The sequence below is a fragment of the Hemitrygon akajei genome, chromosome 16, assembly GCF_048418815.1.
Source record: "Hemitrygon akajei chromosome 16, sHemAka1.3, whole genome shotgun sequence".
Taxonomy (NCBI): Eukaryota; Metazoa; Chordata; class Chondrichthyes; order Myliobatiformes; family Dasyatidae; genus Hemitrygon; species Hemitrygon akajei.
In genome coordinates this window covers 32,273,448-32,294,411 of record NC_133139.1, presented here as the reverse complement: position 1 = coordinate 32,294,411, position 20,964 = coordinate 32,273,448, and the positions used below count along the sequence as shown (strand labels likewise).

Sequence of the window (20,964 nt, the reverse complement as noted above, 5' to 3'; positions counted from 1 at the left end):
AAGTACTGACAAAGGGTCTCGGCCCGAAACATCAACTGTACTTCTTCCTAGAGATGCTGCCTGGCCTGCTGTATTTCACCAGCATTTTGTGTGTGTTGCTTGAATTTCCAGCATCTGCAGATTTCCTCATGTTTGCCCTTCATCAGAACACAGCTGCTGTCTAACCTGCTGAGTTCCTCCGACATTTTCTGTGTTTCAACAGTAATGTTTGCCTTTAGTGCCTCTGCTACACAGAGCATGCCTGTGGTTAGCTGCATGGTACCAGACTGCTAAACGACACTCTGTTCTGAGCTTTGTCAAGGAAAAGATTGAGCAGATAGATAGAGAAACAGATTCAAGAACGTGCTCAAAACTTCCTTGAGCAAATGCAACATCCCCACTGATTCCTAGGAACTTGATTAATTAGAGGAAAATATTCTGAGTGGCAATGGAATGACATGCGTCAGTAGACTGAGGCTCTGTGTAATTGTGGAAGGAATGCAACACCTCACAAAGTATCCTCCTGTCCACTCATAAGCTATCTTCCAATCCATCTGTCCCACATCAGCCTCAACAGCAACTTAACTCACAAAACCAGAGTGTAAGTAAGTCACCCTCAGGCACAAAGTACTTAATTGCCTTCATAGACTTTGGGTAGTCTTGCGATTATTCTGTAAATGTACATTCACACTTTTTTCTGCTGGCTTTACTTACATAATGTCAATCATGCTCACATTCTTACAACTTACACATCTGTGCATCACATTCATGCCTTGGCAGTAAATCTGAGCTCTGTCTTGCAAAGTCACCAGATGGACAGAAGAAAAAAAGGTTTCAGATGTGCTTAAAGCTTCCTTGAAGAAATGTAACCTCCCCACTGACTCTATGAACTTCTGTCTCGGGTCTGCTCCAAATGGAGAAGGAGTATTCAGGATGGTACTAAGAAGCTTGGGTCCATTTATCAGGAGCAAGTAGAAGTCCTGCTTAAGTGGTTGAGAAGTAAACTACCTCACTTAATTAAATCTCAGCATTAACTTCACAACCAAGTGGTAGCACTGATTTCTGGAAAAGAAAATTGCCATGAGAACTTAACAGTCCCTCAAAAGCACAAAGAGGCATGCCTACCTCGTTCACACTGTGGTCCAGTGAACCCATACACACACGCACAGCGACTTGGTCCAATGCAACGTCCTCCATTCTGGCAGCCATTTTTGCACACAGCTAATAGAGAAATGGGATAACATCCGTTAACAATATATTGTTTGAACAAAGCTGCCAAGCATGTGTGTTTCTTGCACCCATTTCAAAAACATTAAATAAGTTTTAGGTAAGTTTTAGTGGAAGTAATCATACATTTCTATAGTTTGTAGAAACACCAATCAATGTGAAGTTGTCTGAAACTTCAAGCAGTGCAAACTGGCTTCATGTGTAGATCATTACTTCCTGGAAAACAGGAAGCTTTCCAGCTGTTCTTTGAAGGATATGCCAACAGTGATGGATGTTGGTTGTCAGAAAAGTATCTTCATCAGAAATATATTGTTAAGTAACTGCCTAAATGGTTAGATTAATGCAAAGTGTAATAGGTCTGTCATGATGCATACTATTGTTACTATGTAAATGTTCCACTTATGTCTTTATTTTATCTTCTTGCCCTATTTTATGCTTGAAGTTACCAGTGAGTTCTGTGCACATTTCCTGCTGCAGTGAGACTGCCCCAGTGTCATAGTTCTCCAACTGGATCCTGGACAGCTAGAAACGATCTTCAGGTGCAGCAATGGGCAAGGATAGGCTTGACAAATTTCACTTCACACTATGTCTCCCCGCCAATAAGTCTTGGCTGCATTTGTGTTTGAGCAGAATCCTTTGCCAGTATGATTTGGCTATCGTCTTGTGTATGAATAAATGCTTCTTGCCACTAAAATTCTACTGTTTGCTTTATAAGTTGAGTTGATTCAGCTGCTTGGCACCCAGGATGGATTCAATATCCAATACCAGTGAGCACAAATGGTAATCTTATAACTACAATGTTTGTACATTTTGCAGAAAGTTTACTTGATTTTTAGCTGATGGCAATTTTTTCTAAAGCAGTTAGTGTGCCTGCTAAACATTAAAACAAATATTAAGTTTTAATATTAACTTTTTCTTTAATATAAAGGCAAATGGACTCCATGACTATCACTATGCCAGTAGGACACTGGGACAAAGCAAGTATTTGATGTAGGAAATGCACTGTAACTGCAGTCAGCCTCATTTTTTAATGATGAGGTTGATTGCAGGTTAGTTCTCATCTCACGATGCGGTGCAGATAACTTCTATTTTCTATCCAGGTTACTAATAAATAACAATTGAAATGATTTGCAGCTCTCCAGTTTCCATTTGCCCAGAAATTGATCTTCACGCTTCCCTCTGCCCTATGCATTTGGATCTCTTTACTGAAGTGCTCTGTTGATACTCACGCTGACCACAATGCGTTCCAGTATATCCTTTCTGGCAAACACAGCTGTCGTCTGAGCAAGAGCCACCATTCATGCACCTGACATTGCATTGCTGAACTGCAAAGAGAACAGAAGGAGTCAGATGTCTCCACACCTGCAGAATGATAAAAATCAACTTGGGTTTCTTCACATGTGGAATTTGTTAGTCGCATTCAAATACAATTCAATGGCTACAGCATCAATGAATTCAGTAAGGGCGAAAATTGCATTCACTTTATTGCTGGCTTTTCCAATTTAGGAAACAGGATTAACCAGCAGCTCAGCTCTCACGTCTGCTGTTACATTTCTATTATCTCACTGGACTCTGACTGCGTCTATCCAGACAATCTCATTATTCCTAATTGTTTCATTGTTTCTGACTTGCCTACTTATGCCCAACATCCTGACTGACTGTCTGGTTTGCTTCTAAACATTTCATTACTCGTCTCACTTGTGACAGACTATTTCATTTAAGCTTGACATCATGATATTTCACAATGTATCCACTTGTGTCCCTAAGTGATTGTCTTCTTAGTTTATTTTTCACTGTCTTCCTGCAGGACACTGTGGCTTGACTGTTTCCCAATGTCGCGCTTGTGCCTGACTTCGTCAGAACTCTCAACTTGTCCTGAGCATATCAATTGTCTTCTTCACATCTGCCTGGCAGTGCAACTGTCTCATAACTCTGTTCCTTGTATGTGATGTTGTGTCTGATGTTTTGCCTAATTCCCTCACATCTGCCTGTCTTCATGTCTCACCCTTTCACCTACGCCTGACTATGTGTCTGGTTTTCTTGCTTGTGTCTATGTGCCTTGCTCTTTCACTAATGCATGCTTCTCTTATTGCACCTGATTCTTCTTGTGTCAGACTAGCTTGCTTATGCCCGGTTGCACTCTTGCACCTGAACAAAATATCAAGGAAAAGCTGCATTTTTGAAAATCTGAAATAAAAACAGGAAATGCTAGAAGTGTTATGTTTTGTAACCTCAAAACATTGAACTAATTCAAAGGAAAACATGAGAATCTAGGAATACACTTCTAGTTTATCTTTACTTTAAGCAAAGTCCATACATATTGCATGGTAGCATGATGATGTATATACAATTAATGTATTTTTACATATAACCCATAATTAATTATTTAAACAGACAAGAATGCTTAATCAAACAATATATATACAAGATTACTCAAATGTAAGAACATAAGAAATAGAAACAGGAGTAGGCCATCTGGCCCATCAAGCCTGCTCCGCCATTCAATTAGGATGGCAATGGACTCATCTCCACCTACCTGCCTTTTCCCCGTAACCCTCAACTCCCCTATTATGCAAAAATCTATCCAACCTTGTCTTAAATATATTTACTGAGGTTGCCTCTACTGCTTCATTGGGCAGAGAATTCCAGATTCACAGCCCTTTGGGAAAAGCAGTTCCTCCTCATCTCCGTCGTAAATCTGCTGCCCTGAATATTGAGTCTATGTCCCCTAGTTCTAGCCTCCCCTATCAGTGGAAACAACTTTCCTGCCTGTATCCTATCCCTTTCATAATTTCATGTTTCTATAAGATATCCTCTCTTTCTTCTAAAATAACTGTAATATTTAATACACAACAAGAAGAACTCAGTAAGTCAGGCAGTATCTGTGGAAATTAATAAATAAACTTTGACTTTGAAACTGATTTTCTCATTTCTAGGAGATTAAAACCTCTGCCTAGTTCTTTCACTGTTCCTCATAGCATAAATGCATTCCTTAAGATTTCAATGTTTTCCCAAATCTGATGTGGTGTTACTGTCGAGTGCAATGTAATTTATAAGGACACAGATAGCGCCTAACAGCGACTCCTTTGCTTGCATCTTCGGAAACAGCTCTATTTCTATCTTTGATATCTTTTTTTCCCCTTTCAAGGTTCTTTTGAAGACCCTGATCTGGAGTTAAACGCTGACTTTGGTCCTTTGCGCAAATGGGACCTGCTCTAAGGGCCTCACAACCAGCCGTGATACGGCTTTTTGATATGTCAAGGACACAGCCTGGAAGACTAGTGTGCCTAAAGGGTGCCGGATTGTTGTGGCTCTAGAGACGGGTTGATTCAAGGCCAGTGCTGCCACCTGATGTGTCATGGGAGTACACGGAAGATCGAAAGCAGTGAGCTGGTTGCTGGCTGTGTGCCCAGGGACACGAGTTCTTTGGGCACAAAGCTCGGAAAAAGCGATGCAACAGACTTTTAACACCATAAACCAACAAGTTGTTTTGTTATGTCTCCCTTGTTTTGTTTGTTGTGTTTTGTTATGTTGCTGTGAAACGGGGACACCTCTTTTTCTCTTATTAGGGACAGAGAGAGCCTGCGGTATGTTGAATTGTTGAGTGAACAAGTAGTCTTTGAGATACTGCAAGTCTGTGTCTTTATTGAAGCTTTGCTGCATGCTTGAGTGCTCGGTGGAGGGTGTAGATGCTTTTTTGCTGGTGGGAGAGGCAGGGGGGTTGTTGCTTCGTTGCCGCTTATGCATGGGGGGCTTTGGGGTTCTAACAGTTAATTATCATTCATTCTTTGGGGCACTCCTCTGTTTTTGTGGATGTTTGCAAAGACAAAGAATTTCAGGATGTATATTGTATACATTTCTCTGACATTAAATGTACCTATTGAATAAATATGATTTAATACATATTTGCTGTTGGTCAAAATGTTGTATACATTGATATTAACTTCATAGAAATATTGTATGTGCTGACATTAAGACTGCTTGAGAATGTCAATGTGCCATTTTCAGTGACTCTGAAATGCACTTTCCACTCAGCACTCTCTTCAACATTTATTCAGCTTCTGGGTGGGACTGCATGCCGGTGACCAGAGGGGCTGATTCTTCCCTCTGTCCCTTGTGAGTGAACAAGATCAGAGAGACCATCCAGTTATATCACCATTTTTATTGCTGCTGAACCAACCATAAGGTTTATGGATCAGCTTAACTCTTGACAACATTTGTCCTCTAGATTAGAAAGCAGTGGAATAAACTTGCAATTTTACTGCCTGGAAAGAGTGCAGAGCAGAATAGGGAGCTTGGGGTAAGATTCTGTCTTCGCCAGTTGAACAAGACTCATTTCTCTTGGTGGAATGAATACAAGGAAAATTCCTTTTTTTTTGTCCTTAGCCATGTGTCAATGTATTATTGAAATTAGCAGAATAAAACTTAATCGATCTACTCCCTGAACAATTAAGAGCCAAGAAATGCAAATAATAAAAAAAAGGCAATGAAGATGTGATTCTAAGGCTGAGGTCTCTAGTAGATGACCCTGGGTTGAGCTAGAGGAAATGTCTAGCTGTGGGGATAGCCCCTCCTACCTGTGAGTTTAGGGCCCCCATTGTAGTATCTATAAAAGTGAGTGAACAAATCTATATCCATTACACAGAAAAGATTTCCCTGTTTATTCCTCCCATATATATATATTCTCATTTAGGTGGGGAAAAAGGAGTGAATGTAAGAATAAAAAAAGAATGATTGAGCAATATAAAATCCACATTATAAGAAGTATATCACCGTCTATTTTTGCTTCCGTTCAGCTTCTCAACACTTTTAAAAGTTAGCCGAACCTTATAGCTCTTCTGGAGGGGGTGAGGGCTGTCTTCGGAAAACTCACAATCTCTTCCTAATATATTTCTCTCACCACAAGGGCTGTGCAATCTATATTAATTTGCTAACTATCTATCTGTCTGTTGATTGATTGCGATACAACGTGAAACAGGCCCTTCCAGCCCTTTGAGCCTTGCTGCCTAGCAATCACAAACAAGAGAGAATCTGCAGATGCTGGAGATCCGAGCAACACACACAAAACGCTGGAAGAGCAGCATCTATGGAAAAAAAGTGAGTTGACAGAGTCTCGGCCAGAAACCCGGATACAACATGCTACTGCCTAGCACTCCCCAGATTTCATCCTAGCCTAATCACAGGGCAATTTACAATGACCTACCAACCATTATGTCTATGGGCTGTGGAAGGGGATTCTCATGGGGAGAACATACAAACTCATTACAGGCAGTAGCAACAATTGAACCCCCTTCATTGGTACTATAGCATCGTGCTAAACACTACACTCTTGTGCCAGATTTCAACCGTTGGAGGTTTAGTGTACATGCATAAAGAGAGATGCTCCCACTAATGCGTCCTCCAATACATGAGGGGAAATTGAAAGAAAGAAATGGTGTCATATAGAGTTGATGGCTTTGATTTGAATGTCCATGTGAAGTGACCATTTGATGGCAGTCACTAGTCTCTGTCCCGGCCACATTTTTGCATTTTTATCCAGCTTGGTAAATTGTGATTATTTAAACTAAAGATTAAAGTGGAGTTGTGAATGCCAGTGGCTTAGATGGGTGGGGAGCTGGAGGCCAGCAGATCAGGGAAACACTTAAATGCTTATAAAAACAGAGTGGTTTAACACAAGCTGTTATAACAGAAGATCAACTCCAGTAATTGACTTGCATACAACAAAGGAGTGAGGCAGTCCCCACCCATTCACATACAACTGAGAAGAGAATCAGTCTCTGATCACACATACGCAATATAGAGGAAAACAGTCAATGACCGCTCACACACAACAGATGAAACAGCATGTGCATACTCACATGAAACAGAATGTTGAGCCGCCACTAGTCGCTCAAATATAACAAAGGTGAACAGCAACCCATCATTACACACATACAACTGGGGAGAGAGGCTGTCTCTTGGCTGAGTCAGGCTACACACAAGAAGAAACAAGCAGCCTTATTCACTCAGAGAGCTGCAGCATCTGGCTTCATGCATACAACTTGGGACAAAACATGTCCTTTAAATATGACAATGGTAATAAACAGTCCGGAGATCCTCACAAAGGCAAGAAGCTAGTCCTAGTCACCTATGTACACCAAAGACAAAAACAGGTACAAGCAAGAGAGTAGAGACTGCCCCATTTTATACACAGGCAACACAAGAAGGAGGCAAAATGAACACTGACATACAACATGGAAGAGAACACTTTGGTCACCAAGATAAAATACAGAGAAACAGCTCCACATCATTAATATATAATAGGAAAGAATTTGTGTGCACATATATAACAGAGGATAAAACTTCCCTCATTTCTAATGCTGAGTAGAGCAGAGAAGGACCCTGTGAGAGAGAGAGAGAGAGAGAGAGAGAGAGAGAGAGACACACACACACACACACACACACACACACACACACACACACACACACACACACACACACACACACACACACACACACACACACACACACACACACACACACACACAGAGTCAAGTAGCCTGCCCTTACTCAGATACAACATGAAAAGCTGTCCCTAGTTACTCACATACACATAAAAGAGAAATAACACAAGATACAGAAAAAAAAATGCCCTTACACATTTCAGGAACAGAAAGAGTATGTGTTAAAGATTCAGAGTAATGCTCCTCAATATTACCCCACCATGCATTCTCAGATAAAAAGAAATAAAAAGCATGCTAGATACTGAATAAAGTTCACTCAGCACTTTCCTGTCAAACATTTCCAGGGCAGGGACAGCATGCATCCTGAATGCTGAGAACAATATTTGAAGTTTTAGAGTTTAGGGATTTAATAAAGTTATTTTTTTAAAAAAAGACATGTTGGATACAGAGCAAAGCTCTCACCACACTGCCTCATCAAGCATTCTCAGCCAGGAACAGCATTCCAACAAGTCGTGTGTGTCTTGGACCAGACAACATTCTAATTGAATTATTTTGTTTTAATCAAATAGAAAAGTGGGCTATGTACCCCCACCATCCCTTAGTCATTCACAACCAAGAAAGGGGAGAAATAGCCCCTGGTCCCACACATATAACAGAGGCAAGTCACTTAGATACTGTGAGGGTGGGAATCAGCCTATGTTCACATGGATGACAAAATAGAAAAACTTTTCCCTGCAACACACACAAAATGCTGGAGGAACTCAGCAGGCCAGGCAGCATCTATGAAAAAAAATACATAGATGCTGCCTGGCCTGCTGAGTTCCTCCAGCATTTTGTGTCAGTTGCTCAGATTTCCACCATCTGCATACTTTCTCTTGTTTAAGACTTTTCCCTGTTCACATACATTGAACAAAAGCATGAAGTGGTACAAAGCAAAAGTGAGATAATCCCTTGTCACTCCTAGTCAGTCAGGAGAGAATCAGACAAACACACATATAAAATACGAGGGTCGCGGCTCCAGATCATTTGCTCACAGTTGAAAGTGGAGGGAAGTATCCCATGACAACACACTTAAAGGGCCAAAAGAGACCCTAGTCACTCTCTGATACTAATGGATGGCCATTGCTGGTCACCTAGATATACCTTAGGGCAGGGGTGTCAAACTCATTTTAGGTCACGGGCCGGATTGAGCAAAATGCAGCTTCATGCGGGCCGGATCAGTCGGACGCGTGCGAATGCAGCTTTCGTTGCCTCCGTTTTTTCAGCCTGCTCTCATGTGTCTCAGTCTCTGCTATAACTACAAAGTGTTTCACTTTACAAATTCCGTTTCTTATGAAGAAGACTGCCGAGCAAGACTGCCGAATAAACACTAAAAACCCTGAAAACCTGGTACCTGAATAAACTCAGCATTAGCCATATCATACGCCATAGGCGCTTCGATTACTGGGGCCAGCTTTAATAATAATTAGATATTATCTCGCGGGCCAAAGATAATTCCACCACGGGCCTTGAGTTTGACATATAGGCCTTAGGGGAACTGCTCGTTCACTCATATAAAGTGGTGACAAACATCCAGAGGGAGCTCATATACAATGGAACAAAAGGTACCCATTGTTACATACATACAATAGAAAAGCAGCCTCCAGTTATTCACATTACTTGAGCAGACTGGCAGCTACAATAATGTTTACATATCAATATCAGTAATATTGACATTGCTCATCCCTCTACATTGCACATGGCTGTTGAGATTGGTACTGTTCCATCCTTTCTTCTTAAGCTCTCACTCCATTGAAACCTGAAGAGCGGTTGAGGAACTCGAGTTTGCTTCTTTAAGTTAAAGGACCAAATATCTGTCAGCTATCCTCACTAACCAAAATAGAACCATCTGGAGGGATTTCTCAATAGCAGTCTAGTTTCTAAATAGAGCTACAGTTGAAATTATCAGGAAATTATATAAATTGCTTGTGATTTCTCTAGTTTTCCCCAATCTTCTTTGGTAATTTATACTGAAATTCTGCCTCACAATATCTTATTTCCATATGTCTGTTTTAATAATATCTTTAAATGTTTGCATAGTTGATTTCAGAAATAATCACAAATGATTGCATCTTAATGACAAATGGTTATGTCTTAATGATCATCATCAAGAGCTGGCTATGCAACTCAGTAGTGAGCTTTCAAATCACTGATTCCTAAACCAGGTCAATGTATCTTAACCATGTCTTATTGCAGTCTCCACATTCACTGAGATTATCCTACTGGAGGCTGGTTACAGTCAGCACGTACTCATGAGACAATCAGAGCCTGTACCTGACTAGTGATTTTATGTAGGATGTAATCATTTTGAAACAGCTATCCTATATATGGCAAATTTACGTTTCCAGGAGGATCAGTTGGCTCAGTGGGCATCAGTCCCAAGAAAGTTCATAATACCCTTTGGAACATGAGAGATTCTGCAGATGCTAGAGATCTTGAGTAACACACCCAAAAGGCTGGAGGAACTCAGCAAGCCAAGCATCACCTATGGAGGGGAATATAGTCGATGTTTCAGAGACCTTTCATAAGTGTTACTCCAGAGTTTTGTAACTCCAGAAACTAATAGAAAGAAAAACACGGAGCCAGGGATAAACGTATTTACTTGGTTTTTACTTTAGTGAATACTACACTTATGACATGGTGTAATGACATATGCCATTCACTTACTTTTACATATAACCTGTAATGAATTATTTTAAAAAAGAATGCTTAATCAAACAATATATTTACAATATTACTCAAATATTAAAGACACAACACTCCTCCCTGTTTAGCTAAAAACTTCAATTCAATATAGAATGTACCTCAACTACACATACAGTATACTATATAGACATCCACAGCATAGTAAGTTTTAAATTATCCCATTCGGGCCTAAAGGTTTAATCACTGTAAAGAATTTCTTACTCCTATGGGATAATGTCTTTCCTGACCAGGGAGGTCACTCTGCTTGGCAGGTGAGACTTGTGGCTGTGAAACAGTCTCAGGCCCTGGGACTTTCTCCATGGTGGTTGTAAGAGTTGACTCCTGGACTGCTTGAAGTGGTTCTAACAGCTCAGGGCATCTTTCTTCACTAACAACTGACTCTGCTCTCCTCTACTGATTGAGGTGTCGTCTCCAGATGACATCAGATGCAATCTCCACTGTGTAGGAGAGTTCTCCATTTCTGCCCTTAATCCTTCCAAGTACCCACTTTTGATCACTTCTGTAGACACTCGCCAAGACTGCTTGTCCAAGAGTGAAACATCGAACCTCCTTGTTTAAGGAACCCTCAATTTGTCTCACCTGTTTGTACTGCATACTCTTTCTGACATTGGGTTTGAGGAGATCCAAGCGTGAGGACAAAGGACAACTCAAGAACAGCAAAGCTTTTGAGTTGTTGGTTGTGGAGTGTGCTCAATTGCAAAATGCAAGGAGGAAATTGGTGAGCTTCTGGTTCGGTGTCAGTGTAGTGTGTTTGGCTGACATTGAACACAGTGCGTTCTTTAAACTCTGGACAAACCTTTCCTTCAAGCCACTTGTAGTTAGGTGGTACAGCACAGATGTAATATGTCTTATTCCATTCTTTTTCGGGAATGACTGAAACTGTTCTATAACAAGCTATGGTCCATTGTCACTGACTAAATGTTCTAGAACACACGTCCTTAAGAAGAGGTGTATCAACACATCAGCAGTGTGCGAGGCTGTACTGGAGGTTATTGAGAACACTTCTGGCCACGTTGTAGCTGCATCCACTACTATCAAGAAATTTGTGCCCATAAATGGTCTGGCAAAATCTACATGAATCCTTTGCCAGGACAATGCAGGCCATTCCCAGGTAAGGACAGGCACTGCTCTTGGCATCTTCTGGATGTGTTGGCATCTTGAACAGTGCATGGCAAGCTGCTTGATCTGCTGATCTAACCAAGACCACCAGACAAAACATTCAGCCAACACTTCCATTGTGATCATGCCTAGATAACCAGCATGTAGCTCCTCCAATACTTTAGAGTTAACTCTCTCCCATTAAAGTATGATGTGGATCATAATGTGTGAATACAGTGTCTAACATTACCATTTCCTTCACCTTTTGGAAAGCCATCTCACAATGCTTTGTCCATTGCCACTTCTTCCTGCTCTGAAGTAATGAGTTCAATGGTTGGAGCAGAGTAGCCAAGATTGGCAGCAACCTGTAATAGTAATTGACAAATCCTAAAAAGGACTGCAGCCTTTGGCTTTGGGGCACCATCACTGCTTGAATTTTCTCAGCACACTTGTGTAATCCTTGTACATCAACAGTATGAACACAGTTAGTGATATTTGGTTTTAAAGAATTGTTGCATCTGGCTCTGCACCCATGATCTTTTAATCTTTGTAACACTGTCTTGAGATTTTGAAGATGTTCCTTGTCTTTCTTACCGGTAACAATGATGTCATCCAGGTAACACCAAGTGCCTGGCCGTCCTTGCAGCACCTGGTCCATAACTTACGGCCAAAGTGTAGGTACAGATGCTACTCCAAAAATAAGCTTATTATAGCTATAAAGCCTTTTGTGAGTGTTCATGGTGAGAAACACTTTGGACTCTTCCTTTATCTCCTTCTATAGGTAGGCTTCAACTGTCCATTTTGGTTTCCCTCCAGAAAGATTTACAAAGATATCCTCTATCCTGGGCAGAGGATATTGATCTACTTTCAGTACTGGGTTGATAGTGATCTTAAAATCATCACAGATCCTGACAGACCTATCCATCTTGGCTACTGGGACAACTGGCTTTGTCCATGGGCTCCACCAAACCTTGGAAAGAATTCTTTCAACCTCCATGTAATCTAGCTCACAGGCTACTTTGTCACAGATGGCATAATAAACCAAACGTGCTTTGTAAAACATGGATGTGGCAATTTCATTTAACTCTATTTTACCTTTGATATGTTTGAATTTTCTAATGCCATCATTGAAGACAGTCGTGGCATTATTTAATTCCTTTCTTAATTCACTTTCAGTTGTCTTTATTACAAGGGATGTGGCATGCAACTGGTGGATGGAACTCCAAACAAGATTTAGTTTTCTCTGTCACTCACGACCACCCCTCCCCCTAATGCTGGCCCTCCTGTTTTTAACCACATGCAAGTCCAATGTGGCTTGTTGGTTGTTGTATTTCACTATTATGAATGTCATTCCCATAGAAGTTATCTTTTCTCCAGTATAAGTTCTTAGTTGGATATCCGCAGGCTTCAGTTCAGTATCGTTGAAATGACATTCAAATTCATTTTGTGGAACAACTGAAACAGTCGAGCCAGTATCCAATTCCATTTTAATTAATTTGCCGTTCACTTCTGGTGTAAGCTATATTGCTTGTCTATTGTTAGTATTCACACTTTAAATCTCAAGGTTACCCATTCCTGTGTCACTCTCATCATTATCTGTCTTTTCATTAAAAGCACACTGATTAGTGCTCTTGTTGAAGCTGCAGCTCGACTTTTTCTCTTCCCTAAGCAGTCCATTTATTTTTGCCTGTTTGATATGCTCTGTCTGTGTCCTACATTGTTGCATCTTCTGCAAGATCTGCCTCTAAGTTTGCATTGGTCTCATGTATGTGAGCCCCTGCCACAATAGTGAAACAATTTATTTGGCCAGGACGATTTTTGTTCAGACGTTGCAACCTTGTTTATGCTCACCTTCATTACTGACTGCAAATCAATTGCGCCTCTGTCTGCTGTTTCCATTGTTCTTTTAAATGTAAGCTGTGCTTCAGTTAGGAGCTGTTTTTGAATGTTTTCTTGTAAGATTCCACAAACGTAATGATCTCTCAGGGCATAATTGAACTGGCAATACTCACACCATTTCTTCAATTTAGTGATATATGCTGAAATTGACTTCCCTGCTTTTTGAATCTGCTTATGAAATCTAAAACATTGGGCAAACAACAATAATTTTGGTTCTAAATGTTTCTTCATTACTTTCATGATATCAGCAAAGCTTATTTTGGCTGGTTTGGTTAGAGCAGTTAAACTTCTAAATAAACTGTATGCCTTTTCACCCAATGCACTTAGCAAAAATGGCACACACTTTTCATTGGCTATTTCATTTGCTTTAAAATACTGCTCAATTTGCTCAGTACACAATATTCAGTTATACCTTGTGCAATTGAATGCACATACCTTTCTCATGTAGGCAGCCATTTCTGCTTTTTTATAACTATTATTACCTGATACTCTTTATTTATGAACCCGTGAATTTCCTCCATCCTCTGCCTTTGTTTTTAACTTGAACGTCTTGCTGCATTTCCAAAGAAAAAAATGTTCTGTGCTTTTTTCTAACTCAAATGTGTGTGTCTCTCTCTCTCTCTCCCCATTTGCTAAGAAATAATGTGCAATGCTTCAACAGGTAGGTACCGGTAGTCATCTCAGGTTCGTTTAAAAACTTACTTGTTACTTTTATGTTTTGAAACTACAAAAACTAAACAAGCGTGAAACATGGATCCAGGGATAAACGTTTTTACTTTGGTTTTACTTTAGTGAGTTGTGCACTTATGTGGTGTAATGATGTATGCCAGTCACATATAACCCGTAATGAATTAATTAAACAAAGAATGGTTAACCAGACAATATATCTTATTCAAATATTACTGAAATATTAAATACACAACAATCAGGACCAGAAAGGAAGGGGGCAGAAGCCAGAATAAGGAGGTGAGGGGCAGAGAAGTAGTGCAAGCTGGTAGGTGATAGGTGAGACCAGATGAGGGGGAAGGTAGGTGATTGGGGAGGGTGATGAATTAAGAAGCTGGGAGGGGATACCTTGAAGAGGTAAAAGGCTGAAGAAGGAGGAATCTGATAGGAGAGAATAGTGGAATATGGAAAAAAGGGACTGTTCTTTCCAATTACATTCCTCCTTCTTCAGTCCTGATGAAGGATCTTGGCCAAGAATGTTGACTGTTTATTTTTCCTCTATAGATGCTGCCTAACTTGCTGATTTCCTCCAGCACTTTGTGTCTGTTGCTTAATACTCATTGTAGACTTGAATACAAAGTTCTAGACTAACATTCATCAATGCACTGAGTGCATGCCAACACTTACTTCGAAAATTGAATTCTGAGCGAAACTCAAGGATTACCAAACTTGCATGCATGAGTACTTTTCTTCAGAGGGTAACTAACAAACGGTACTAACTTCATTCATCATCGCCCTGTAGGTGAAATTTTTAAGTGCAGAGAAGGGCTAAACATAACTTCAGAATAAAAATTATAAATGGTTACTCAGTATGATTCTTATAAGTATTTTCCAGTGAGAACAAGTGACTACCAAACAAAAAAATCAGTGACCAAGGCTCTGGCAGCCAGTGATATGATAATGCCCTGCATAACTCTCTTGAGTACAGTTAGAATTTGATCTAGTTCCTGGGAGGATGAAACTGGAATATTCCAATGTTTTATAGCAATTGGATAATTGATGCATATGTCAGTCTCCCAGCTATTCATGTCCATGTATATTCTTCACCAACACTGCCCACAATTTCATATCCAGGAAAGGTTAATTATAACAGCCTATCCATCAGTGGCAGCATGGCACTCCAATGACAGTAGTATCTCAAGAGGCTGATAATTAGAGCTCAAAGAGTGACAGAGTCTATTGTCAGCTACATGCCTAAAATCAGTGTGCCTAGACTATTTTTCATCTTCCTTATTAGTCCATGGTTTAGGTATAGTGATTACACATTAATCACTAGATTTCAACTGAGCTCAGTATTGAAGGACGTGTTTTCCCTATCTGTTAGATGCAGTGACCCAATGCAGTGAACTTCAATTCTCTGTAAGTGAGCTTTACTCTGCATCCATTCCTGTTGTACCCAAGTAGGGAAAGCCCAATGGGACAATATAGTGAGCTCTTCTCCCTTAAAATAATTTGTACTGCATCTGATTTGACCATGATTAATGTGACTGTACAGAGTAAAATCTTTTTACAGATCAGGCCATTAATTTGATTGAATGAAGGGCGCTGGTGTCTGTACGTTGTCATATTCTCTGTAGCAAAGGCAATGTCACTTACCAGAGCCAGATCCACACCCTGGAGAGAGCTGCCCGTTGGAGCAAGTGCACATATTTGGTCTGGAGCAGAAACCATCACCGCAAGTGTTGCGACAAATGGCTGGTCAAAAGCAAAAGGATAAACACTTCAGAAAGTGGCAGTAGAGTGCAAAGCAATCAAAGAAATAATTAGCTGTTCTTTGGCTGCCTTTAACTCAGCTAAAGCCATTTTTTTTTCCAATTTATGGTAACTCTCACACTTAGTGATGTTACACCTATAGAGAAAGAATAGTTAAGTTGATCCTGAGGTTAGATTTACACTGACATTATGGTGTTATAAATTATACCAAGCAGTCACATGATGATTGACACATTTTATTTTTAACACAATTTTTCTGTTATCAAAGAGTGACTTGCTGTGTGTGGCCCTGCTGGACGGTGGCTATCTACCTTTGATCTTTTCACTGGCTTGTAATACTCATAGTTTTCTTGGACTGTTTCGGCTAATTAAAGTTGTGGATTGAATGAATGGGAGGTAGAGGAGATTCAGTTGGTTGGATAAGCAAGGGAACAAATTTTAATGGTGGAATGAAAGAATAGTGCTAGAGGGAAGAAAAAAAAATTAATCCCTAAATTTGAGAAGTTAAAAACAGGAATATTTACAATCTGAAATTCTAGCAAAAAATATACTTGAAACATATTGGCCTTTGGAGTATTTGGAGCTGGAGCCAACGGGGTTGCCCTCACAGCTGCGGGACGTTGTATCAGAGCGTCAAAGGTAATGTTAGAGGTTGGCAACTCTGACAGACTAGGCTAAGCGCCGATGTGTGCACACACACAAACTTAACACAATTTGGAAATTGTTAGGCTATCTTCAGAACTGGATGGCGGTGTGGAGATACGTCTCTACCAAATGAAGTGTAAGGCGCTCACTCCCTCCACTAGCCTGCAGGTTACCCTGGGCAAGGTGTAGCACCTGCTTAGCCCCCAGATCAGGGTCACATGAAGCCGTGGGAGCAGGTGGTGGATGGTCCTATGAGCAACTGGCGTGTATCACAAATCCTGGTTATGCAATGACTGACAGCAGACAGACAATCACTGAAGAGTATTGAAAATGACTGGGGTCATCCATCTTGTAAAGACACCACCCAGAAGAAGGCAAATCACTTCTGTAAAGTTTGCCAAGAACAATCATGGTCATGGAGACCATGATTATCCACGTCATACGACATGGCACATAATGATGATGATGGGCTTCAGGACTAAGAAGATGATCTTCAGAATATAAAATAAAGAGGCTCACTATTTCCACTAAATTGGCAATACTTACGCACAATACATTGGTTACCACCAGGTAATGTTTTCCATCCAGGACAGCAATAGGAGTGAAATCGAGATCCGCATACATTAGGTCTGAAAGAGAAGTAAATACAAAGATTACATGGACTTCTCTAATACCATTTCACCTTTGATCATAGCTGCTTGTTATGGTAGGGTGTAGGGTGGGACAGAGCTACAGCTTAACTCCTTCCTGTCACTGCCCGTGCCGTATTTGTAAAGGGAAGAGATAGGTTTACCTATGTAGTTTCCAATGCAGCTTTACTTTGCATGTCCTTCTTAAAAGTTCAATCTTTGTTTTGTTTCAAAGATGTGGAATATTGCTTGTCATAAGCAACTACAGGAAATGTTAAAAGTGTGCAATGGTACAATCTTCTCTAAATTTGCTTTCAGAGCAACTACATTAACCCCATAAGCAAAAACACAAAATGCTGGCAGAACTCAGCAGGCCAGACAGCATCTATGGGAGGAGGTAGTGATGACGTTTCAGGCTGAAACCCTTCATCAGATGGGTCCTGATGAAGGGTTTTGGCCCGAAATGTCGTTACTACCTCCTTCCATAGATGCTGTCTGGCCTGCTGAGTTCTGCCAGCATTTTGTGTTTTTATTTATTTCCAGCATCTGCAGATTCACTCGTGTAACCCCATAAACAAGGTAACTTTAGTTTTTATCCCTAAGTATGCATGCAGCTCACTTCCAGAACACACAGAGTCGTAATCACATTGAACTCAATCCCATTCCTTGACTTGTACAATAGGATGTGCCCTGAGCAATTCATCAGCATTCAACTCTCCTTCCAATACTTCAGCGTTTGCATACAAGATAACGTAACTACTTGGCATTATATTGAACGGGAGGAATTGTTCTCAGTGTTAATAGGTGTATTACTGTTCCTTCACTTGGTGGCACTTAAGTGCATCTGTCGACATTAAAAATAGAATTTTGTAGCTCTCACTTATCAGAATTCCCTTCTCAGGCAGAAGGTAAAATTGAAATGTTTCCTTATTGGGGCCCTGATCACATTAGCACTATGGTCATGTGAGAATGCAAGGAAGACTGCCATCTCACCTCCCCCCACCCCCTAGTTCACTCTCCTGCTGGTAAAAGAATGGAGAACATTCCTATAATGTCAGTAATTCCAGGCAATGTGATGGGTCATAAGGATTCCCAGGTTCAGTGAGCATTAGGGTGCACCGCTGAATCAGCCTTTCATTTGACAAAGCCCAGCTGTCCATACTACTTACCTGGCTTGAGTAAGCCAAATAAATGCTGAATTACTACAGCTCATTTCAACCAAGTATCAACATCACATAATTTATTACAATAAAACATTATGGTAGCACTTAATGATGTTGGAATGACCCAGGTGATTTCACGAAGGAATAGCAGAAAGTTAAACTGACTGCATGGAAAATGAAAGAGACATATTTAGACTGTGATGTTCAGGGAAATCTGGCATGCATTCCTCTCCAGCAAGGAACTGGCAAGTATTCCTCTTCTAGGAAATGATAGATAATTAGTTTAAAATATTTGTTGTATTAATTGGAAACTACACACTGGGAGAAATACCTAGAGGAAACATTCAAAGATCAAAATAAATTTATTATTCAAAGTACATATATGTTACCAAATACTATCCTGAAATTCATTTTCTTGCAGGCATTTACAGGAAAATAAAGAAATACAATAGGATTTCTGAAAAACTATACATAAAGGCTGACAAAACAACCAAATGCACAAAAGAAGACAAATTGAGAAAATGAAGAAAAAATATTAATACAGAGAGCTTGAGTTGTAAAGAGAACTTAAAAGTCCATCTTTAGGTTGTAGAATCAGTTCAGAGGTGTGGCGAGTGAAGTTATCCACGCCGGTTCAGGAGTCTGACGGTTGTAGGATAACAATTGTTTCTAAACCTGGTGGTGTGGACCTAAGGCTTCTGTACCTCCTGCCTGACGTTAGTAGTGAGAATAGAGCACAGCCCGGACGGACATTCTTAGATAATGCATACTGCTTACTTGGGGCAATGCTCCATGCAAATATGCTCAATGGTGGCGAGGGTTTTACCTGTAATGGACCAGGCAGTATCTGTAATTTGCAGAAGGTACCCAGCTGCAAATTGTCCAAAGATTCAAGAAGGCCTAATTTAGTATATATGTTAGGCATGAATCCAGCAGTTACAGGAACAATTGTTCCACTGTAACATCGCAGCTGTGCTTTGAGCTGGTAAAATATATTATTTTGGTAAATCCTGAAAGATTATGGCTTTGTAACATGAGTTTGCTGAGGTGCCAATTGCTTTTAGGTCTGTGGTTCTGGAATTCTTTTTGTTTTCCTATACCTCACCACTAGTGACCTTAAAGCCCACAAATTTATTCAAGGTTTGGGTCTTCTTTCCTAGAATCTTCCCATGCAGCTTGGCATTACTGCTATGATACTGTTTGAAACACTTTGCCAGATGCTATGGAAATTATTGCTGCTTCAAATTTTCCATTTCCAGCTTACATCAAATATATAACCAGTCAACTCAAGAGGAATAGGTAATTGATTGCTTATTGTTGTATGATAGTTTTCCAAGCATAATTCTTAATTACAAGTTTTAGATCTAAACATACTATGTTCTTTTTTTAATTGTAATCTTTAGTAGAAGTCTCTTGCTTTAAATCCACACATCTAGACATCAGGACAGTACTGTATCAAACAATCTTATAACTTTCTAGTTATATTTAACTTGAATTACTATATGGATGTCTTACATTGTATGAAATCAATTCATGATCAATAATCTGCAAAGAACAAAAGCAAGAACTAAAGGACAGCTTTCACCTTACATCAAAGATGGAATGAAAGGATGAGGTAAACCATTCTGTACTGATTCAAGTTTGGGGTTTAATAGCATCTTTTATTGCAGGGAGAAAGAAAAATATGAAAACAACAGCATTGAGATAGTTGATGTAAAGATATTTGGAATAGAAGGTAATCTGAATTTTGATCTCAAAAATATGAAACTACAGCAAAGCTAAGAAGCAATATCTTGCAGTACTATAAGTAAAAATGCATGAAGAACATAAGCAATGGTTAGCAGATCTCCTAGTGTATCATGAAATATAAAATCAGCTTGTATAATCATTGGTTCACACCAGAAAATTAAAGTAGGATCAGGAAAGAGCAGAAACTGGTGTCCCGTATTTGTTATTTCGAAAGTAATTCTAAATTAGATTTATGACTTATGCCTCGTATAAAATAAGCTATTTTAGCAAGAGCTCATAAATATTGGCAACCAAGTAGAACTATTATCAAGCAAAAAATAAACTGCTGGAAGAACTCAGCAGGTCAAGAAATGAGTGTTTGATGGCTCTGGGCTGTACTCAGTGGAGTTTAGAAGAATGAGGGAGGGAGGGATCTCATTGAATATTGAATTGCCTTGGTAAATTGGATGCTAAGAGAATGTCTCCAACAGCGGGGGAGTTTAGGACCAGAGGGCACAGTCTCAGAATACAAGGATATCCCTTTGGAACTGAGATGAGGAGAAATTTCTTTAGCTGGAGGCTGCTGAACCTGTGGAATTCATTGCTACAGACGGCTGTGCAGGCCATTAGGTATATTTAAAGGGGAGGATGCAAAGTTCTTGATTAGTAAGGGCATCAAAGGTTACAGGGAGAAGACGAGAGAATTAAGTTGAGAGGGGTAATAAATCAGCCATGATGGAATGGTCAAGCAGACTAGATAGGCCAAATGACCTAATTCTGTTCCTATATCTTATGTCAGTCTTACAGTCCTAAGGGTCATATGAGGAGACAAAGGGACCAATGCAAGAGACAAACAGACCAATATACATGACACACTAAGCTCTTTCAGCAGTTTATATTTTTGCTCCAGATTCCAGCATTTGTGGTTTCTTGCAGAACCATTGTCAAACCAAGTTTCTCTTAGCTTGG

The 20,964-nt window shown here is 40.0% G+C and overlaps 1 protein-coding gene across 2 annotated transcripts in view; it reads right to left on the bottom strand.

Moving 5' to 3' along the window:
- Positions 1–20,964, bottom strand: part of fbn2b (fibrillin 2b) — a 269,685-nt gene that overhangs the window by 219,407 nt on the left and 29,314 nt on the right. For both annotated transcript variants that reach the window (XM_073068631.1, XM_073068632.1), the window contains exons 3-6: positions 17,022–17,104; positions 15,714–15,812; positions 2,436–2,531; positions 1,105–1,200 (exon numbers count right to left, since the gene is read on the bottom strand). In XM_073068631.1, the coding sequence (XP_072924732.1) occupies positions 1,105–1,200; positions 2,436–2,531; positions 15,714–15,812; positions 17,022–17,104 (374 nt within the window). The remainder of the gene's footprint in view (positions 1–1,104; positions 1,201–2,435; positions 2,532–15,713; positions 15,813–17,021; positions 17,105–20,964) is intronic.